The 22,171-nt window shown below is 37.6% G+C and overlaps 2 protein-coding genes across 5 annotated transcripts in view; both read right to left on the minus strand.

The window, feature by feature from the left end:
- The window catches only part of LOC139953844 (uncharacterized), a 37,758-nt gene extending 24,490 nt beyond the window's left edge, over positions 1-13,268 (minus strand). Inside the window, exon 1 of the mRNA XM_071953426.1 lies at positions 12,850-13,268. Within this exon, the coding sequence (XP_071809527.1) occupies positions 12,850-12,978 (129 nt within the window). The 5' untranslated portion in view covers positions 12,979-13,268. The remainder of the gene's footprint in view (positions 1-12,849) is intronic.
- Positions 13,269-15,382: 2,114 nt separating this feature from the next.
- The window catches only part of LOC139953854 (uncharacterized), a 67,160-nt gene continuing 60,371 nt past the window's right edge, over positions 15,383-22,171 (minus strand). For all 4 annotated transcript variants that reach the window (XM_071953461.1, XM_071953454.1, XM_071953438.1 and 1 more), the window contains 2 exons: positions 21,417-21,628; positions 15,383-20,984 (listed from right to left, as the gene is read on the minus strand). In XM_071953461.1, coding sequence (XP_071809562.1) covers positions 20,722-20,984; positions 21,417-21,628 — 475 coding nt within the window. In that variant the 3' untranslated portion in view covers positions 15,383-20,721. The remainder of the gene's footprint in view (positions 20,985-21,416; positions 21,629-22,171) is intronic.

Raw genomic sequence — 22,171 nt, forward strand, 5'->3', positions numbered from 1 at the left:
TAGGCAGACAGACACAATATCAAACTCAATCTCAAGAGTGGTAACAATATTCTACTGCTTGCAGTAACAACATACCCCGAAAACCTAACAAAACTGTTGTCAAGGCTCACCCTTAACACTAGCCAGGCGTACGTACATTGTTAATTAAAACTGCTACAGGCTAGTAAACACCACCTCTCAACTCGATCTGTAAAAATGCTATTTCTTCCATTCAGATGTGAATAGTACATTTTTTATTGTGTTCATTAGTTTTGAGTGTTTGAGTACAACTTTGTTTGCCTATTATACTGGTTGTGATTGCTATTCCATAAATGCATCAGAATGAAACATTTTTTACAATGTGTGTTTAAAATCAGGACTGGCCTTGAACTTCACTCTTAAAGCCATTGGACACTTTCAGTAAACAGTATTGTCCAAAGGCCCACACTTCGTGTATCACAACTTATATATAAAATAACCACCTGTGAAAATTAGGGCTCAATCGGTCATCGGAGTCGGGAGAAAATAACCGGAAAACCCACCCTTGTCTCCGCACGTTTCGCCGTGTCATGACCATGTGTTTAAAATAAATCCGTAATTCTCGCTTACGAGAGTTGATAATTGTTTTAAGGTGTTCTCAAAAAGTAAAGCATTTCATGGAATAATATTTCAAGAGAAGTCTTTCACTCTTACCTTCGGTAAATCATGTAAGTTATTTGTATTAAAATCTGTGATTTTTTTGTTTGTTTTCTGTTCCGAAAGTGTATAATGGCTTTAAAGAGGCACAGCAATTTTCCTTGGGTAAGGGGCACCTCTATGAGGAAAATGTATATTTGTACAGGAACCTTTTACAGGGCACCACAGCTAAAGCACAGGGCACCACGGCAATCGCTGTGGGTGCCGTGGGTTATTTGAAGGCCTGTCAGGACTACTAAACCTTCCAGTGGGCATTACTACTTTTTATAATGATTTTTAAATTGTACTCCATCAGTTCCGACAAAACAGGCCAACTTTTAACACAGGCCTGTTTATAAACCAGAGTTATTGGCAACCAACCTTTAATAATAATAATAACTTTCGATTTATATAGCGCCTAATAATTAACACTTAATTCTCTAAGCGCTTTACAAAGAAGTACACTATAAATCAACAACAACATAAATATATATATATATAACAAATAATACCACTACAAGCATAACGATACAACAATACAAGAACGTAAACTATTGTAAGAAAAGGTGCGTCTTTAAGGCACTCTTGAAATCACCAAGGGAAGGTGATACACTTTGGCTGTACGTTTCAGTAAACATGTTTTTTTGTGTATTGTGATTCACGTATTCACTGTTAAACTGTCCATTAGACCGTACCGAATATGATGTTACCATTCAAATACCTTTCCCACAGCATGGCGTCTGTGAGCATGTGCGGGTGTGAGTTGGTACATGTATACACATTCAAACCGCGGATCTATAACAAAAGAGGACACTTGAGTACACGTTTTGGGAAAGGTCCACAGTTGAAAACTGTGTACAAAACCAACGAAAGCTGTTGCAAAAAAAGTTAGAGTACAAACAAAAGAGAGACAATAAGAGGTCCACTGTCGCAGGCGTATACAAGCTTGTGTGTGTGCTTATGTGTGCCATAGAAATCAAACCTAGAACGCTGCCTGCTGCGTGATTCATTGATGTACGCCTTCAGATGCACATACGGCCTGCCCAAAAGTATGGCCACTTTCATAGCAACAATGGGGTTATTTGAGATAGTCTAACAGGGGCCGATTTCACAAACAGCTAAGATCGATTTTACTGTGTATCAATCTTAACTGCTATGTTATGTGTAATGTCACAATGCAAATCACGGTGATATTGAAAACTCAGATTAAGATGAGTCTTAATGCTTTGTGAAATTGACTCTAGGGTTTTTATGAATATTAATTAAATATTAATGAACAGAGTACTTTATGACAGGTTGGAAGGCAAACATAACTTTCATACCCGCACCAACAGTCATAAAGGAAACTGATTTATTTGATGTTTGGGAATCCGTTTAGCGGCATAATAAAAGGGTCTGACGTCAATCACAAAGTGCCTGGCTTATGCAAAAGCTGATGGTCTATGATAATTGAGAAAACTATAATGCTTTATATGTAATAGGATCAGGCTAAATGTTTTGTTTGTTGAAAATATCACTATGGAGAAAAAAAGGGGTGAATTTTTCATTGACAAATACTGTTTTAAATTGTACTGTATGTTTAGAAAGCTATAGTTTTCGTAAATATTATTGTAAGATCAATGTTTTAAATTTCTGCAGTGAATAAACCATTCTAATGGAGTTAACCTCAGGGCATACTGAGTCCTCATTATCCCTAGGAATATTGAACCAAGTGTGAAACTAACAAGAGGTGGACTTGTGGAAAAGTCGTAAAATGTTTTTCTTGCGATGATAGTGTTCTGACTCCTTCGTATTTTCTCGCGAGACTGCTGGCCCTGACGAGACTACTGCTCTTGTGATTATTAAAGGCAGTGGACACTATTGGTAATTGTCAAAGACTAGCCTTCACAGTTGGTGTATCTCAACATATGCATAAAATAACAAACCTGTGAAAATTTGAGCTCAATTGGTCGTCGAACTTGCGAGATAATAATGAAAGAAAAAATACCCTTGTCACACGAAGTTGTGTGCGTTTAGATAGTTGATTTCGAGACCTCAAGTTCTAAACTTGAAGTCTCGAAAACAAATGCGTGGAAAATTACTTCTCTCTCGAAAACTATGGCACTTCAGAGGGAGCCATTTCTCACAATGTTTTATACTATCAACCTCTCCCCATTACTCACCAAGAAAGGTTTTATGCTAATAATTATTTTGAGTGATTACCAATAGTGTTCACTGCCTTTAAGAGAGCATTAGGGAAGGGGGGGGGGGAGGAGCAAGCAGCCTCATGCGAGAGCAGTCATCTCCCGAGAGCAGTCCTCGACTGCAAAGAGCGAGCTACTGAGTGTATTGGCTATCACAACCTTAACAACTTGTCCACAAAAATGGGTTATCTCTGTCCCTAGTTCCCTGCTGTTCATTCCCTCTCCCACCCTATTTCTGTCCTTAAAGGGTCTATGTAACTTTTGTAGGACAAAAAACACAATGTCCACAGATTTACACTAAACTTACACAGTTTGAAGATAATGATAGTAGAAAGCTTCCCTGAAAATACTACGTGCTGAGGTGCGGTAGTTTTTGGGAAATGAGTAAAAGAATGTCATGAAAATAATTTTCGTCTCATGAGACGAAAATTATTTTAATCATTTTTACAAACGGATTTTCATGACATTGTTTTACTCATTTCTCAAAAACTACAGCACCTTAGTAAGTAAGATTTGAAGGGAAGCTTTCCACTATCATTATCTTCAAACACTGTAAGTTTAACGTAAATCTATGGACATTTTGAAAAAGTTCCCAAATCCTTTAAACCCAATCTACTCCCATCTATTCTTCACATGCTATCTTGTTGTATCCATCTTTATTCAGAACCAGTGCTTTAGTTGCTATTTAGCATGTATGCCTACATGTAGTTGTGTTCAACATGTTCACATTATTTTTTTCCCTATAACTATAATCCTATTTGCAATTACATGTATTGTTATTGTTCTTTGTGAAATGGCCAAATAAATATTAACAATAATAATAACAATAATAATAATAAGTCTAACACGGTGTAGAGGTGGATTCTAAAAATCCCCATCCATGAGCTTCCAGGTTTTTTCCTGTGAATAGGCTCTGAAATATAAAAAGGGCTGAAGTGTCAATAAAGTATTCAACTTAAGCGTACACTTTTCCCTCATGTTTGTGAATAACAGTGCAAGGTCAAATCTGAAGTCAATCCAAACACACAACAAATCCTGGTCTTTATTCAATACCGAATAGGTAGAGCTGACATTGAGTCACAAACAGATGTTTTGTGTGATCAACCATTGATATGAAATAACAAACCTGTAAATATATTGACTGAATTCACCGTGTGAGTGAGTTAGGAGAACAGCGTGTAAACATTGTCCTTATATGTAGTTTTGGTTGAACAACAGAAATCAACTGTTGACGCTTTTAAGGTTTTCTGTTACAGTATGAAATCATTTCAGAGGGAAATATTTCACAGAAAACTATGGTTTCAGTATGAACTTCATAACCAATCTTTTAGACTATGTTTGTTATCCTAACCATGTAGAATATAGCATAACACATTAATACAGTACTCATCTATTGACCCAATTTACCTGACGTCATCATCAGAATAATCTTGGATGGGCCATTTTGGTGGTCAATGTCAACGTGTGTTATTCAATGAAGTGCGCATTTTAGGCGACGTGGCGTTCACATGAAAACCTATTGACCACCAACATGGTGAGCGTGGCATCAGTCACTGCGTGTGAAGCGCGTGCAAGGGGTCAATAGTCATCAATGATAGTAGATGTGGTCATAAATATTGTGGGCACAATTTTTACATTTCTGAAACGATTATATAGTGTAAATATTGGATGCATCAAGTGTATTCTGATGGACCATTCCCTTTCACTAGATGTAGCTGAGTGAAATGGGAAAGCCTAAAGCCCGGTTTGCAGAGTGAATATTGAAGTCAAAGGGCTGTATTCGCAGCGAATATTTCGCAGGAGTTGAGCACATGTCAACTGATGCAAATTATTTATTGCAAAATTGTGATTATGTCACTGCAACTGTATTCAGTATTCAATACATGTTGTACATAAAAGTGCACACATGTATCCCACTATACATATATAGATCCTTTTCATTTCAAACTTGAAAATTTTCACCAAATAAACACACAATAGAAACAGAATTAACTTGTCCACAAATTACCACAAATGCAAAAAGAAAAAAACGCTCAATGAATGAACTTAAAGATGAACCTAGAATTTGACAAATTTGAAAGTCTACAATACAGCAACAAAATTGGGAATACTACAGATAAAATAAAAAACAAAGCTCGATCAGAAATCTTATGAAGGGTAATATTTGGTTTGCAAACTTGTTGACAAGTAAAATCCGCAGCGAAGTATTTTGACTACATGTACATCTGACCCCTTTGTGACGTTCTTCAAAATTACAAAAATTAATCCGTTACTGCTCACAAAGAAGCTGTCTTTGCTCACGCTCACGAGTGAATGGCTTCGCCGTTTCCGTGGTAACAAATCGCCATGACTTTTGTAGTGTGAGATGGAGCTAAGGGGGAACTAATTCTGACATCACGATCTTCATAATGAAGCTAATCTACAGCGGATTGATGCAGCTCGTCAGCAATAATGCCTGTATAGTGCACTAAAAACAGCTTGCAAGTTTGTTATTGTGCTGTGGTTGAAAAACTGCTACATGTGGTGACTCTTTACATTTCAGTCAAACAGCTCTGGGCCCAATATCACGGCTTTGCTTACCGCCGAATTGTCCTCACTTATAAAGTGCACTCTCTAGTTACAAGTGCTAAATAACAGACTTTTATGCACTTCACATTATCACACCAGGGGTGGATTTCACAAAGAGTTAAGACTAGTCTTATCTCGACTTAGGACGAGTTACTCCTCTTAACTCAGGACTACCCACACGTTTTTCATCTCTCCTATGTACCTCAGAAAACAGACCACATCACACCAGTGATATGTAACTGACTTGCACTGGCTCCCCATCCAATAAAAGGTTAAATCACTGTGCCCCATTGTTTTCAAGAGCTTACAAGGTGATGCCCCAGCATATTTAAGTGATCTTGTGCAGATATACATCGATGGGGGGGGGGGGGGGGAGAGAAGTTTTCAGAGCGTAGCACCGAGGCTTTGGAACTCCCTATCTGAAACTGTGAAACTTTCAAACTCACTTAACATATTCAAGAACAGTTTAAAACTCATCTTCATAGAGAAGCATTTTGTTAAGTTTATTTTTTCTTATTATGTTATGTTACTTTCATTGCTTATTGGTTGTTATTTTGTAGAGCAGCACCACGAACGCCGCTTGTAATAATCAAAGTCTTATATAGCGCACGTATCTACCAAACAAGGTACTCAAGGCGCTGAGATATACAAACTTTCAGAAAGATAGGTTATTGCAGTGATGGATTTTGAGACCCAATTATGTAGCACTTATAAGGGTTTACAAGGTGCTTCGGCGCATTAAGCAGCCACAACCAGGAGCACAGGGGCCGAACCCCTTCTCTTTTCGATAAGTGCACTGGGTTCTTTTACATGCGTTACACAACACATGGGACCAACGGCTTTACGTCCCATCCGAAGGACGAAGCAATGGTAAAGTGTCTTGCTTTAAAAGGACACAAGTGTCATGGCTGAGGATACGAACCCACACACCAGAGTTTGCATTCGGTGCTCTTAACCGCTCGGCCACGACACTTATGCGCTTGTGGCGGATACCGGCGCTATAAAAGTGTCCATTATTATTATTATTTAGGCCTATGTCTACAATGTAGGTCGTCCCAAACTACATCAGAAAAGCAATTTGTTTCACCATGATGTCGCTATAATAGCAACGATATCCGAACAGCATTGTGTTTTTAAATCTTGTCAATGATAACATTATCGAAACTGCTCCTATAAGGCTTGACCAAATATAAGCCAAATTGATAACAATAAAAAAACTGAAAACTACAGGGGGGGGTTCTAATTTTGAATGGTTTTGAATAAACTTCTAGACAACCAAAACTAAGGTGTTAGGATCACTTCCTCAACGAGCTTACGGGTGTGATAAGTAAGGGCTGGAGATGTGAGACCAAAATAAATACTTCTACTCCCCAGCTCTGTGATGTTACATGTATACCAGGCAGATGCACATTGGCTTATGGACCGAGATACATGACAAATACTGTAAACAAAAAGATTGCTTTTGACGCTTTTTAGAATGCAGGCAAAATCACTTCCTCCAGCCTTGGTACCATAGGCAGCTGATTGGCTACCAGAATACTTTAGTGAGTGTTTGTATATTTAGTGCATCTCGGCCTACAAGCTAAGACTTGTGGACAAGTCGTTAATGGATTGTCGCGGTGATAGTCAAGTCGTGGTGGTGGCATAATGATTCAGGTCTCCGCAATTGAATACTGCTCTTGCGAGATCACTGCTCTCGTGCAAAGCTGCTGGCTGACGATAACATTACTCTCCCGCTAAATGAAATCTCAAGTTTAACTGTGCCAGCTGCAGTTCTCGTGAGAATCGCCAGTGTTGCAGGAATCGCAGAGAGAGTTTGAACGCATCGCGACATACATTTAACGACTTGTCCACAAGTCTACCCACACGCCTATGTTAATCTGGCTGGTATGAAAGAGCTGGGGAGTTAAAGTGTTTGTTTTGGTCTCAATCTCCAGCCCTTACTCATAATACAGTAAGCTCATTAAGGAAGTGATCCTAAAACCTTAGAGTGCTCTTTAGTATGCGCATACATAAAAATGCAAGTATTTTGGCGTAATCTACTTCAAAAGAATCATATTTGTACACATGGTCAACCTGACTTTGTATAGTTAGACATGTCACAGGCTCAAAGCAAGAACGAGAGGGGGCCAATTGCTCTATGACTTAATGCCTCTTTTGTGGGCTAGCATTTTTAGTGGATGCACATAGAGTGGATCGACCACAGGTCTAAATAAAATATCCTATATATTTGAATATTTCAGAGTCACACTTCCAGGGCTGATTATTATCAAGAAAGGTATTCCAGCAGTGAGCTCAGACACCACTGGGAAGGAGGTTGCATTTCTTCAATATGAGCTTGCTGGGATCAGAATGACTTATAAAAGTAAAATAGCAGCAATTAAAAGAGATAGGCCTATTTTTTTTTTTTTTTTAACCGTTTGATTGTTTTATTCTTATAATATATTGTAGTTATAAACACAACAAAGCTAACATTTCGGGCAAAAAATTCATTCCAAAAGGTAGCAATGAGATATTGCTGAAAATCCGTACAGGAAGAATAACCCGTAGTTGGAATACACAATCTGAGAAAGGATCTGACAGAAATGTTTCTCAGATTCAAATTTTAGGGAATGAAAACTAATAATAATAATAGTCAGTTTTTATACAGCGCTTTATAGACCCGAAGGTGCTCTAACTAATGTATATTTCCATTAATAACCACTGTACACTCTGAAGTGAACTGATTATCAAAATGCATTTTACTATAAAAATCTGCTGCATTGCTAACCAAGTAAGTTTTCTACTGCCATTAAAGGAACACGTTGCCTTGGATCGGACGAGTTGGTCTTTGAAAAGCGTTTGTAACCGTTTGTTATGAAATGCATATATGGTTAGAAAGATGATTTAAAAGTAGAATATAATGATCCACACAAGTTTCACTCAAAATTGCACGGTTTTCATTTCACGTCGCGAACTTACAGGGTCGGCCATTTATGGGAGTCAAATTTTTGACTCCCATAAATGGCCGACCGTGTTTGTCGACGAGGTAAAACCGAAACCACGCAATTTCGAGGCATATTTGTGTAGATACCGATTTTATAACAAACGGTTACAGAATGCTTTTTAAAGACCAACTCGACCGACCCAAGGCAATGTGTTCCTTTAAGGTATTTTGGTGACAACTCTTTCTCTGGCATTTCTCTTAAATGCTTGAACAATAAGGACAGAATGGAATCAACAATGGAATTTCCAAGGAATAAAAGCAGTTGCACATAAACACCCTCATTAACGTATTGCCTGCAGTGCAAAAAGACCTCCCATTCTATGATCCTGTTTTGTTTACTAAAGACCAACCCACCAGGGCCCAATTTCATAATGCTGTTTGGCAGAAAATTCTGCTTGGCAAATTTCTTTAATGAGCAAGAAATGAGTGGGGTACCAGTCAGAGCAATGGTAAATGTACAGTATTTCTGGTAACCTATTTTTGCTAGGGGTGAGTTTCCGTTGCTCAGCAATGTTTTTTTTGCTTACAGGCTTTATGGAGTACTGAGTATACAGTGCTAACACATACCGGTGTATATACTTTTGTTGATCCTGGCCATCACATAAGGGTTGATTTGTAATTTCCTGTGCCCTTACTGTTTGTCTTGCTTTGTATTTACTTTTGTTTTTATATTATTTATTTTTCATACTGTCTGCTTGAATTGTTATTGTTTAATGGCCAAATAAAGAATAAGAATAAGAATATGTGTAAAACCAAAATTAATATTCTTTATTCCTGTTGCAAATTTCCATCTATTATTAATGAGTATTATATCGTTGCCAAACCCGCCGGATTAAAAGGATTCTAACTGCCTCTGGCTACCAGGCAATCCTGATGGTCTAGTTGTTAAGACACTGCCTAGTGAAAATTGCAAAGGTCATGGGTTTGAATCCCACCCGAGTATTATGCCTTTGATTTTTGCCTTTGATTTTTTTCAAAGAGCTTGGGAAAGTACTAACACACATTGGTGTATATGGGTATATAACCAAAATTAAAATTAATATAATAATAGGCTTCATGAAAGTTGGGCCCATGCCAGATGCTTTGGTAAGTCATTGTGTCACACAATGTGAGTGCAATGCTGCCCGGTTCACTGCTTCAAGCTACAATATATGGCATAAAGTTTGTATGTAAATTTAATTTTTTTAAATCACCCATTTCATAGTTCAAGGTAAGTTCTTAATGGCAGAAAGTTACTAGTTTCTGTGCAGACCTAAAGTTAGGGAATGTGCCCAATTGAAAAAGAGTTCTTGCACACTATGATACAAAAACTAGATCTATGCATATTATGCTAATTGTTGGAGCCAGTTTGTGTGCAGGGGGTGTGGCTCATACTTTAAAAGCTTCAAACAGGATAATGCTTTGGACCATGAAAAGGGGGAAACCCCCTTCCAAGTCCCCAACCGTGACCAGTGAGTAATCAACAATAGATTCAGGAGTGACCCATTGTTTGTTTTGCATATCCTTGGTCCCTGATTACATACCATAGAGCACCACATAGCCATTATATGGGGGAGGTTGCTTTTACACATGCAATCTGCTAGTATAGCATGCCTACTATAGTGTATACATTATGGTATATTTTATTTTGTGTCGTGTGCAATCTTTATCCTTTGCCTATTGATGTTATGTTTCAATTCATTTGCTAAATAAAGATTGATTTAACAATGGTTTTTTAGCATTCCGTTTAATATTTTTTTGATTTTTCTCCCATCCTACATGTTGGTCTGTATCCTGCCTCAGAGCTGTCTTTTTTAAAGATACCTTCATTTCATGGTAAATGTGTCACATTTGTTCAACATGATGCACATAAATTTAGTTGTTGCGGGTTGTTTTTAACCCTTGTTTCTAATAAAAATGTAATAAATCTATGAGTGTGAGCGTACAGCAGCCATAGCAAATGTCACTCATACAGAATGTCAATCATTTTTCCGTGAGAATCTTCTGTTATTAAACCATTGACTTTTGTAAAACTAATACTCTTTGATTTATAAACCTTTACTGTCCAAACTCATCTAGAGCTCCAAACATTTGCGTCTTGCAACCAGGGCGATTTTGTTTGATAATCACTAGGGAAAAAGTCACCACAATCAGGGAGATTGTCTATTTATTTGAACATTATGAACAGATTGGATTATTTTCAAGAAATTTCTGCAGAGTCAGGAAAATATGGCAGAACTGCTCATCCAGTTGCTAAAAAATGATGAACTGTGGCCAGTATAGGCCCAAACAACAATTGCTTCCAGGTGTAACTTACAGTTGTCAAAATGCACTAACATTCCTCCCATGGGCCCAATTTCATAAAGCTGTTCCGGTTTAGCAAAAAAGAAATGCTGCTCAGCAAACGAGTTGGGGCACCGGAGGCAACAATATAGGCCTGATACTTCATGGAGGCAATGAAGGTGATTGCCTCCGTGCCCCCTGGTCAATGCCTATGTGCCCTTAAAATGCTCTTAGTAGAAATTAACAATTTCCTCACTAAGTAGAGTGCCCTTTACCAAGTCCAAACCAAGTTGTTGGTTCAATTCCCCCCCCCCCCCCCCCTGTAGCTTATGCATGCAACTTTTTTTATTTCAAGTATTAGGCCTAAGTATTAAATCACTAGGGAAACTGACTTGTGAGGTAAAATTTTAATATTTTGGGGCTGAAAAAAGAACAACTTGATTCGGGGGGGGGGGGGGGGGGCGTTGAAACAACCTTTTGCTGATTAAAAAAGTCTGGTCCTCTGATCATTTGTCTTTGTTTGACCCAAAAATGTTTTAGGAAAGTTTCAGTTTCTAACCTCCACTTTTTATGTTTGCTTTAAAGTGTGATCAAAGAAGAAGGGCACAATCTATCTATCTCTTATCTTAAATGAATGTTGGACTTTATTTCCTCTTTGCAACCTATCTCTCCAGGGGTACATACAGTAAATTCGCTAATTATTAAATTTTTAACAACCAAGTTTAGTAAAAAGGGCTTGGGATACCTTAAGTGATAAAAAACAAATGCCCATAAAAACGCGGCAAACAATTGTAAGCATAAAAACTTACTTGGTAACAACCAATGGAGAGCTGTTGATGGTATAAAACATTTGGAGAAACGGCTCCCTCTGAAGTAACGTAGTTTTTGAGAACTTGAAGTAATTTCTTACTCAAATTTGAATTGAATTTCATGCATCTGAAAGCACACAACTTGTGCGACAAGGGTGTTTTTTCTTCCATTATTCTCTCGCAACTTCGACAACCAGTTGAGTTCAAATTTTCACAGGTTTGTTATTTTATGCATATGTTGAGATACACCAAGTGAGAGGAATGGCCTTTAACAATTACCAATGGTGTCCAGGAATGTGGTTTTAGAGAGGGAATTCAAAACATTTCAATCTGAAAACTGTTTAAATGCATGAATTACTTTGCAGATTGTGTGTTCTAATGCTCCATACTTTTTTTATCGTAAATGCTACCATCTTTTGAAATTAAATCTTTACAGGTTAGTTCCATAGCACTAAAATAAAAACATTATAATGTTTCCAAACACTAATAGTGAATTAAATCAGTAAAATAGAATCCTCATATCAAGAAAAATATTAGAATTTATAAAATGTCAAGCACAACATGATTATAATATTACAGCAAGATAAGGAATGATTAATCAGTAAATATAATGAAATTTTATTCCTTTGTATGGCAGATAGATTTAAGTTGTTGATGGATAACTCCGATGAAGTTACAATAATAAGGGAATCAATTTGTGGTGAAGAGGTTTTCAACTAGTGGTTGAAATCCCAATGAGGCCTGGTTCTTGATAATTTTACCGGACAAAGTCGAGGTAAATTATCAAGAACCAGGCCTCGGCGGGTTTAAACCACTAGTTGAAAACCGATTCAACACACTTTGATTCCCATTCAACCTTCATCCAATCAAAAACATCAACACTTTTTGGTCAAAAAGTAAAATAAATGTAAAAATTATAATTGTTCAATGATTTCTTTCAACACAACACAACACCCCTCCAGCTATGAAATGGTAAAAAAGCCCTCCGCCGCCCTCGGGTAAACAACTCCTTATAAGGGAATGCTGTGCGCGTCGCGCGTATCGCGTGATGTGGCACAACTATTTCAGCCGTTGCTCTCGACCAATAGGAATGAAGAAACTGTCCCTTTTAATATAAGAACAGGTGCAAGCTCGCGTGTCATGCTCATGTTTCAACACTTTTTACTGGTCATACACCCACGTGACGCGCTCTCCACCAATAGGAATAGTGAAACCATCTGAGGTATTTATGAATGTATTATTAATTGCATTGCCAAATATGTGTTTGTTATATTTCGGAATAAAATAAAAATAAAATTCAAACATATTAATATAGCCTACTCTTATAAGCGTTTTTGTTTGTTTAATTTTTGAATTGTAACGTTTTTATAAATATCAAAACACTTACCTGCCAATTCCAGGAACAATCCTTGTCCGCCAGACAAGAAGGGTCAACAAAAGGAGACATTTGCCGCCCGTGTGTATAAACAACGAAAAGCAACGCGAACACAACCACTACACCGCACCGCCCCATCATGTCCGGACAAAGCAAACGCCGTGAAATCTAACCGTTTTCCCCGTTGACAGCTTCACTCCGTTACGCTCAGGTTCGGTCGTGCATCTACCGGTACGTCAAACAGAACAACTCATGCAAGCCCATTTGAAACGAAAGAGTCATATAAAAATGTGCACTTTACAAGGGTTGGTTGGTGGTCACTGTTCTACATGTAATTTACGCATTCAGGAAAGTGTTACATTCTGGTTTTCCTGTCTGTTTTTCACTGGCATAACTGACTGTTCTGGGAAATGACAGCCCTGTGTGTGACGACGGCGTGAGGTAGTGGTAGCCGTGTGTGTGTTTTATTTACGTGGAAACTCGGTCTTACACCCAGTTGATCTGTACACGTAAATCAACGCACTTAGACACCAGACTATAAAAAAGGTTGCGTAGCATGGAAATCGACAGCTGAATGGTTGAATGCTGTACATCAAAATAAAAATATTGGACCAATCACATTACGTCAAGTGATTGACCAATCACTGATGTCCCTAACCATCTTATTTATTAAGTTCTTATACATAGCTCTATGGTTCTTAAATAACTTTGGAAATCCACTTTTCTCATTAAAGGCATCAGACATGCTTAGACCAGTAACCAACAAACCTGTGAAATTTTGGACTCAATTTTGCAAGAGAAAAGTAAAATAAAAAATAAAGGGCTTCAGCTGAACTTAGTTTTTTATTGCGAAATTACCTCTTTCTCAAAACTACATTACTTCAGAAAGAGCTGTTTCTCACAATGTTATACACTTTCAACAGCTCCCAATTACTCATTACGAGTAACATTTTATGCTAATAATTATACCATCAAGCGCCTTTATAAACAAAGTGCAACTTACCAAATTTGTTTAAGTGATTGGGTTTCAGAAAGCGTTTTGAAGAAGATTCCTGTGGAGGATTCAATGAAACTTTTGAGGATTTGCATTGTACTTCTTTTAGGTTAAAGGGAAAGTTGGTTTTTGAAATCGTTCGTTTGTTTCAATCCTATATAGAAAATAGTGTATGTAGAAATAATAATCCCTGATACACAATCTGAGAAGTGCAACTGCAGTAGTGTTCTCAGGTTCAAATTTTGGGCCGTAAAAACTTATATCTTTTACATAAACACATTACTTCAAGTAAAATGTGCCTCAAAATGCTTTATATGGTATCGAAAGCTGCTGTAGGCAGTTTTTATCTCATTAATTTCCAGAGTGATAAGTAGCTCTCCATATCCAACAGTTTTTACTTGCACTTGTTCACACTAAAAATGTCCGCACTCGACAGCATGTCCTGCTTATTTTTCTTGGACGCATGCGCAAACTCGCAGTGCATTTATCCTCACATAAGCAAGGCTGCACTTCACAGGAAGGAAGGAAGGATAAAGCGTATACATTCCCTTTAAAAAAAAATGGGTAGCAGTTGAAAAGGCCAATGTACTGGTACACTTCTGACATTGACAAAACAGTGACATTTCATAAACGAAATCCTCAGCATTCAAACATTAATTATTGTATGCTAGTTTTAACCAACGTTGGTGCCCAAAAAACAAGGCTGATTCGTTGTCATTCCTTTAAATCAAATTTGTAATTCATCACATGTTCTCAAAAAGTGAAATAAAGATAAGTGGAATCGAAATACACAAAAAATAAAGAAATCAAGTGTTCACCACTCCATAATTTTTTTTAACATTCAACATTTTGTCTATTTTATTAACAATGGCCTTTTTACCTTTAAGAGTACAAAACGCGAGAAACAAATATAATACTTTTTTACATTTTATCAAAAACTTATCACAAATCTATTTTCTGACTTGCAAGTAAATATTGAGCCACAGTCAATATGAAAGACAACAACACGGCTAAACAAAAATTAACTTATAAACATGATAATGTATTGCTTCAATCATGAAAAACAAGTTATTTACTATACAGTTTGAATTACAAAAAACAATTAAGCATTGTATAGGCCAGCCAATAAATTAAAACCAACAACAAAATGTTAACAGTAATGTTTTTTTAAAAACCTTTGTCTGAATGAGTGACTCTGGCTACACAGCTGCCAGTCGGCCATTTTGCGGGTTAGATTTGAATAAAATCTAGCCCTTTTCACACTACTCTATTCTCAGAGCAACCCCAGAGAAAAAAACAACCAGCCAGCCCTTTCACACTCGGATAGCTTTTACCCCTGGTCTGCCCGGGAATTAGCCACCTCTGGAGTAGGGGCAAGTGGGAAAAGCCCAGGGTATTCTTAAAACATGCAGCCAGGGGTGGATTTCACAAAGGTAGTCCTAACTTAGGACTAGTCCTAGGCAATGCTAAGAGATAAGACTGGTCCCAAGTTAGGACCAGTAACTCATCCTAACTTAGGACTGGTCCTATCTCTTATCATTGGCTAGGACTAGTCCTGAGTTAGGACTACCTTTGTGAAATCCACCCCAGAACCCTTTAGACTAGAGACATAGGCAGGGACAGTATGTGAAAGTCACTGGGACAACCTTGGGGTGAAACAAAAACTCCCTGCCATCGATTTCACCAAACTCTTCCTAACTTAGGATTAATCTTGGGACGAGTTTAGTTTCGTATCTATAGACGTAGGACGCATTAAACCCATCCTAAGTTAGAACAGGCTACTCGTTCTCAGTTGAGATAGGATTAATCCTAGAGTTTTGTGAAATGCAGTATACAGGGCTGTATATTCCACACGGGTACAATGGTTTGCTTATAGTCACAAAAACAAGTTTAAATTTGAATTGCTCAGACTATGAGATAGGCAAAGCCTGGTACCATTGTGTTTAGGAGTTCACTGTTCAAAAGCTTGCCCCAAATCACTGGTATGCAACGGACTTTGAACTTTGAACTTCCCACAAGAACATGTTCACAGCACAATTGGGAAAACACATTAAAACATTACTTCAGTTTGTGGAGATTACAGAGTCCAATTGTTATCAACTTTTGGTATGAAGAACATCTCAAAACTTGTTTACTTTTAGAACAACTCTTAGAATTTGTGTGAACATTATGGTAAACAATTTCAACATTTCCCTCATGAACAGTAGTGGTGGTACCATGTGTAGTACCTCCTGGCAGAAGGGACCTGGGCCCAATTTCATAGAGTTGCTTCAGCACAAAAAAATTGCTAAGTACAGCAAAATCATGCTTACCACAATAAGGTTACCCTCCAAACTACCATGTCACATGTACAATTTGTGACTGGTATCAAGCTCATTTCTGATTAGCAGAATATTTGTACGCAATACTCTCTGCTTAAGCACCTCTGTGAAATTGGGCCAAGGAGTGTACATGTACCAGGCTACTCTGTTTGTAAACTAAGGTTACAAGAAAATAGGACTTTGAGGAAATAAATGGGTACACAAGTATACAAATAATTGTGCCTTGTGGTGCAAGTGGTTTGAGTATATTAATAACCTTTCATTGAAGTATTCCAACCAATTCAATGCATGGGACTTGCATTGAATTCCAGGAATCAGGGATCCTCACACAAAGTACAAAGGAAATTATGACCTTTGAATTTGTCCATCTGTATGTGAATGTGTGTATTCATGCATATATGATTCACAAACAGCTACCAGCAGATGTGTCAAATCATATAGCTCTATCATTGCTCTATAAAAAAAAATGCACCATAAAACAGGAAGCTTTAATTGGGCCATCAGCTACTGATGATAAACAGTATTTGTTAGTGATTAGTCAATTTGTTGTTGTGTTTAATTTTAAACTTTCGAGAAAGACTGTGCTAGGGTCGAAACGTAAGGCCATTAACTATTTTTTGTGTTTAATTTTAGAAAGAGAGCATCCTCTGATGAGTAAAGGCCATACTTTCTGCAAATGCGAATGCGATGCAAATTTGATGTGAACTTCCAAAAAATTATCACTTTTTGTAAAACAAAGGATTTATGATTCAGTTTATTCAATAGAGAAACCATGATTTGAAAAAAGTGATGCTGTTATTTAAACTTAAATTCTTTTACATCTAGGTATTGTTTTTGTATCATTTAGATTGGTGACATGTTATTGGTTAGTTTCAATACGAAAACTTATGAACTATAAAGTTTAAAGACTACCAATCCTTCTTAGGAATATCTCCATCTGAATTAATGTCAAAATAACAAACAATTGTATTTTGAAAGAGCTCCACAATCACTGTTGCTTATTTTGATTGCCGCAATCATAATAAGACTCACGAAAAGGTGGAACAAATCAATAAACATATTTTTCCACTGCTTCTGATTTTCCAGCCTGAAATATATATATTTAAAACAAAATCAGCCATGTTTTTGGCATATAGTGATTAACATTTTTACATGAAAAAAAAACTGTCTACGAAGGGTGAACAGACAACACTGAATAACACACACTATGTTTTGTCAGGGATTCTAATTCAGATGAATAAAATATGTACTGGTTGGAGTAATTCTCTCCGTAATGGAAATTTTTTCTTTCCTCAAACAGAAAAAACTGCCAGTCACCAATCCCGTATTGTATCTTTAATATTAATAAAACAAAAGCCATAGACCATAAGCTTTTTACGTCAATGGTCCAATGCAGTAATTTTCTCAATTAATCATCTTTGATGCACTTGATTTCTGAGGTGATTTTTCATCAAACGCAAGATGTTGACACTGTGTTGAGTTTGTACAACGTAAACATATCGGCCATTTTCCCCAGTATTTCTGGCTGAATCCATAATCCAAATAAAACCTCTAATTTCAACCACAATCTCTGCTTAACGAGTGAACCCTCTTCCCAAAACTTCATGAACACAACACTAAGGACTAAATCTAATGGCTACACAGCTTTTTGCATAACTAGATCAAGTTTTCTTTTGTACAAGTTACAGTGTATGTTTAACTGAGCAATGTTATCACATTTTGAGTTGATTGGTGTTGACATGAAGTAAATGAAATGAATACACTTCACCCAAATTGTGGAACACCCTTCCATCTTCACTTAAAAAAGCTGCTACCCTGGACAATTTCAAATCCAACCTCAAAAGTATAATATTGGAAGTCCTGCTCATGAAGTTTCAGTTTCATCGAGAGACTGTGACAAACGGTCTATAACACTAACAAATTAACATTCTCTGTGTTCCTCAAACAGAAAATTTTCATCACTTTTTAATATTACTTCAAAAAATAAACTAAACAGAGAACAACCTTACTCTAATTTACATGTATGTACAGTAAGCCTTTTTGAGATATGACGGACACAATGCTACAACACTATAAGGTTTGGGTAATTTTGTGTGTATACACCCAAACCAAATAGTACACTCCTATCATGTCCACCATACCTTCAAAAGGCTTATGGGTGTGTGTGTGTGGGGGGGGGGGATCTTCTGTATAAACAAATTTACATATGTATTTACACTGTTTTTCTCTTTGGACAAAAGTATCAAAAATAACCTCTATGTCAACAAAACCATCAAGAACACGGCAATAAGTATAATAAACAATATAACCAAATAAGGTCAAGTATTTTTTCCTCCTTATTGAAGTTCTGAAAGAATACTGACAAAACAACTGTTTCAATAAAAACATCTATTAAACTAAAGCACCATTTTGTTTCCTAATACAAACCCCGAATAGTTTATACAAAGAGGTCCAACTTGTCATGCGTCAATATTTGTTTAAAGGGAAGGTATACGTTTGGTAATCACTCTTAAAATATATCAAATTTGAGAATGGAAACGGATATCCTTTTCAGTAAACTACTTCAAAGTGAAATTGTTCTGAAAATGCTTAATTCAATATTAAAAGCTGCTGTACTTTTTACTGCCATTTATTTTAGGAGTGATTATCAAATGTATAACCTCCCTTTAAATAAGCTGCCAACAAATCCTTTTTTCTAGTCATTCCAAGACTGTGGAACAAACATCCTATCTACAAATGCACATCAAACTCGCTGCCTAGTTTCATAAAAGCACTTTAAACAAAAGTTTGTTCTATAGTTTCTTTCTTTTAAATTGTTATTTGTTGCATTATTTGCATTGCTATTATCTGTCTGCTATTATGCACTGTGGTCTAAATGAAATGGCGCTATGAAAAAGCCCAGTGTATATAAGCATGGCAACTGACGGTGGGATAATACGGGCCAATAAAAAATAGCTTTGTTGTCTGTAACATTTTAGTGCACAATAAGATAAAAGGTGGACAAATATGCAGGATTGGGATATAATGGGATTTTTAAAAACATTATTTTGCACTCAGATTTAATAAACTAATTTAAGTTTTGTCTGATGGTAAAACTTGTCAAGTTACCAACAGAAATGGTAGCAGTCAGCAGTTTGGGAATAGTTATAAAGTCGGGTTAGAGAAACAACAATATATTTTTGTTAAGCCCTACAGAGTGGCTTGGCAATCAAAGGGGAAACCTGCATTCTTGTTTGTTTTTTTATCTGTCAAACAATCTTTTTTATTCGTGACACAATTATCATTTTCATTTTCCAGGTTTTCCTTTTACCCTTTTTGAACATATTTGTAGAGGTACATGTAATCGCTTCAAACATCCTTTTTTCGAATCAACTGTAACTTTGTTTGTCTCAATTAATCATACATCCAACAGCAACTCTACGTATTTATCCCAATTTCCTCCATTATTCTAGTTTTTGTAAAGAAAAGTCTCAGTTTTAAATTATTGCCTCAAACCAAAAGTCACACAGAGCATTCAGACTAGTACCACAGAGTTTTTATTTAATCTTGAAATATCTGATCGTATGTATTGGATGATTATTGCTTCTTCATTTGAGGAAATGTTTAGTACCCCAAACTCAATTAGAGCACCAACAAACAAGGACGAACAAACTTGCAGCCTGAACAAAAGTGAGGAATGTGTAAACTGACTATGCAGGAATTTCCTGATACTGTGCTTGAATAAAACAGGCACTCACCAAGACCATAGATGTATCAACCACTTGTAACTATAATTCGTTGGGATGTGTTTTCTTCACACGCACAGAATCATGATAATGAGCTTGGTTCAGATTCTAGAGAGCACTTGACCCCATCAGTATTAATCCAATGACTCTACAGATGAGGTCATTGGAGGTCGCATCTAGCAATTACCCTTTAGAGATCACTCCCATCTCGACTAGCAATTACAGCATCATAATAATAGGCTTGGGCCGAATTCTAAAGGGTAACTGCTACTAATGACCCCACTTGACCCCATCAGTATTAATCCATTGACTCTACAGATGAGGTCATTGGAGGTCGCATCTAGCAATTACCCTTTAGAGATCACTCCCATCTCGACTCCCAATTACAGCATCATAATAATAGGCTTGGGCCGAATTCTAAAGGGTAACTGCTACTAATGACCCCACTTGACCCCATCAGTATTAATCCATTGACTCTACAGATGAGGTCATTGGAGGTCGCATCTAGCAATTACCCTTTAGAGATTACTCCCATCTCAACTCGCAATTACAGCATCATAATAATAGGCTTGGGCCGAATTCTAAAGGGTAACTGCTACTAATGACCCCACTTGACCCCATCAGTACTAATCCAATGACTCAACAGATGAGGTCATTGGAGGTCGTGTCTAGCGATTATCCTATAAAGATTACTCCCATCTCGGCTTGCAATTACAGCATCATAAGTCGGATTCTTAAAGGTTACTACTACAAATGACCCCACTTGACCTCATCAGTATTAATCCAATGACCCTAAAGATGAGGTCATTGGAGGTTGTTGTGTCTAGCGATTACCCTCTAGAGATTACTCCCATCTCGGCTTGCACAGTTGTCTTGTCGGGGTACCGGAGACACCCAAGGGATGCTCGGTTGTGGGAGCCATCAACCGCCCCTGTCCGCCTCCCTCTACGCCCAGGCTGGTGGTGTACCCATGTCGGGTGGTTCTCCTTCCTTGGGGTTGATCAGTGGGCGTACTAGCGGCCAATCTGTCTAGAAGGATCTTCATGTTGCAGACGTCAATGTTCCTCTCTCTGAATAGGATCGCATCGGCACTCTCAGGGTTCACATCTGCAGGAAAGGAAAACATGATTTATCTTGAAGTGACTCTCTACACTAGGGGTGTGTTTTTTCGCGGTCGTAACCAATAACTATTGAACTTGCCATTGGTTGATCACTGGCCTATAAACCTCGTTTCTGAGAGGGCAAGGGCACCGAGGCATTTTCTCCTAGGAAAGGCACACTATGAAGAAGTTATAAATTTCAACTGGAGCATTTTAAGGGTGCCAAGGTCGACCAGGGGGCATGGAGGCAATCACATTCGTTGCCTACATGAAGTATACTGCTGCTGCTGTTGCCATTACTACCCGGATTTGTAATCTTTACCCTTACCTGTTATCTCTTAAGAAAATATCGTCATGATGTGGTTAAAACAAAAAACATACCATCTCTTTCCACACAACTTCTTCTTAGGAAGCTTGTGAAGACCTCGTGAGTACTTACCAGAAAGGAAGACACAGTGGGGCTGCTGTGCGCTCGGCACATCCCGTCTCAACTCGTGAATGTAGTCAATCTGACTCTGAACCGTCATAGCTCCATGGTACGTGTTTTGGCACGGTAAGAGTTGCACGATGCCGAGACCATGGTATGTGCTACACACCTTGAGGATTCGGTACGCCTGCTGACCAAGCTGGGATTCCGTGGGTAAGAGCTGCCTGTAAATTACATAAGAGGCAAACGCATGTTCGTTGGTGCTAAATAAACAACAGGTTGGGGAGAACTCGGATAAGTATACATTGCTAATACACATCGATGTAAAGGGTGAAACCAAAACCAATATTCTTTATTCCCGATGCAAATTATACATCTCTTAATATCGTTGGGGGTAACCGCTGCCAAAACATAGGATTCGAAATGCCTCTAGCTACAGGGCAATCTCGGTAGTCTAGTTTGTAAGACACTGCTCTAGAATTGCAAAGGTTGTGGGTTTGAATCCCACCCGCGTAATGTCTGTGATTTTGTTCACAGAACTCGGGACGGTGCTAACACACATCGGTGTAAGGGTAAAACCAAAATTAATATTCTTCATCCCTGATGCAAATTTAACGTCTCTTAAAAGGTTGGGAAGGTTTGTTGTTTACCAACAACAACAATCCTCAACAAAGGTTAAAGGAAGGGTCCAAATATTTAAGAGCAGCAAAAACTTACTTTGTGAGAAGCACTGCAGCTGTTGATAGTATGAAATTGTTTAAGAGGAT

Source organism: Asterias amurensis, chromosome 2, assembly GCF_032118995.1.
Source record: "Asterias amurensis chromosome 2, ASM3211899v1".
Lineage (NCBI taxonomy): Eukaryota > Metazoa > Echinodermata > Asteroidea > Forcipulatida > Asteriidae > Asterias > Asterias amurensis.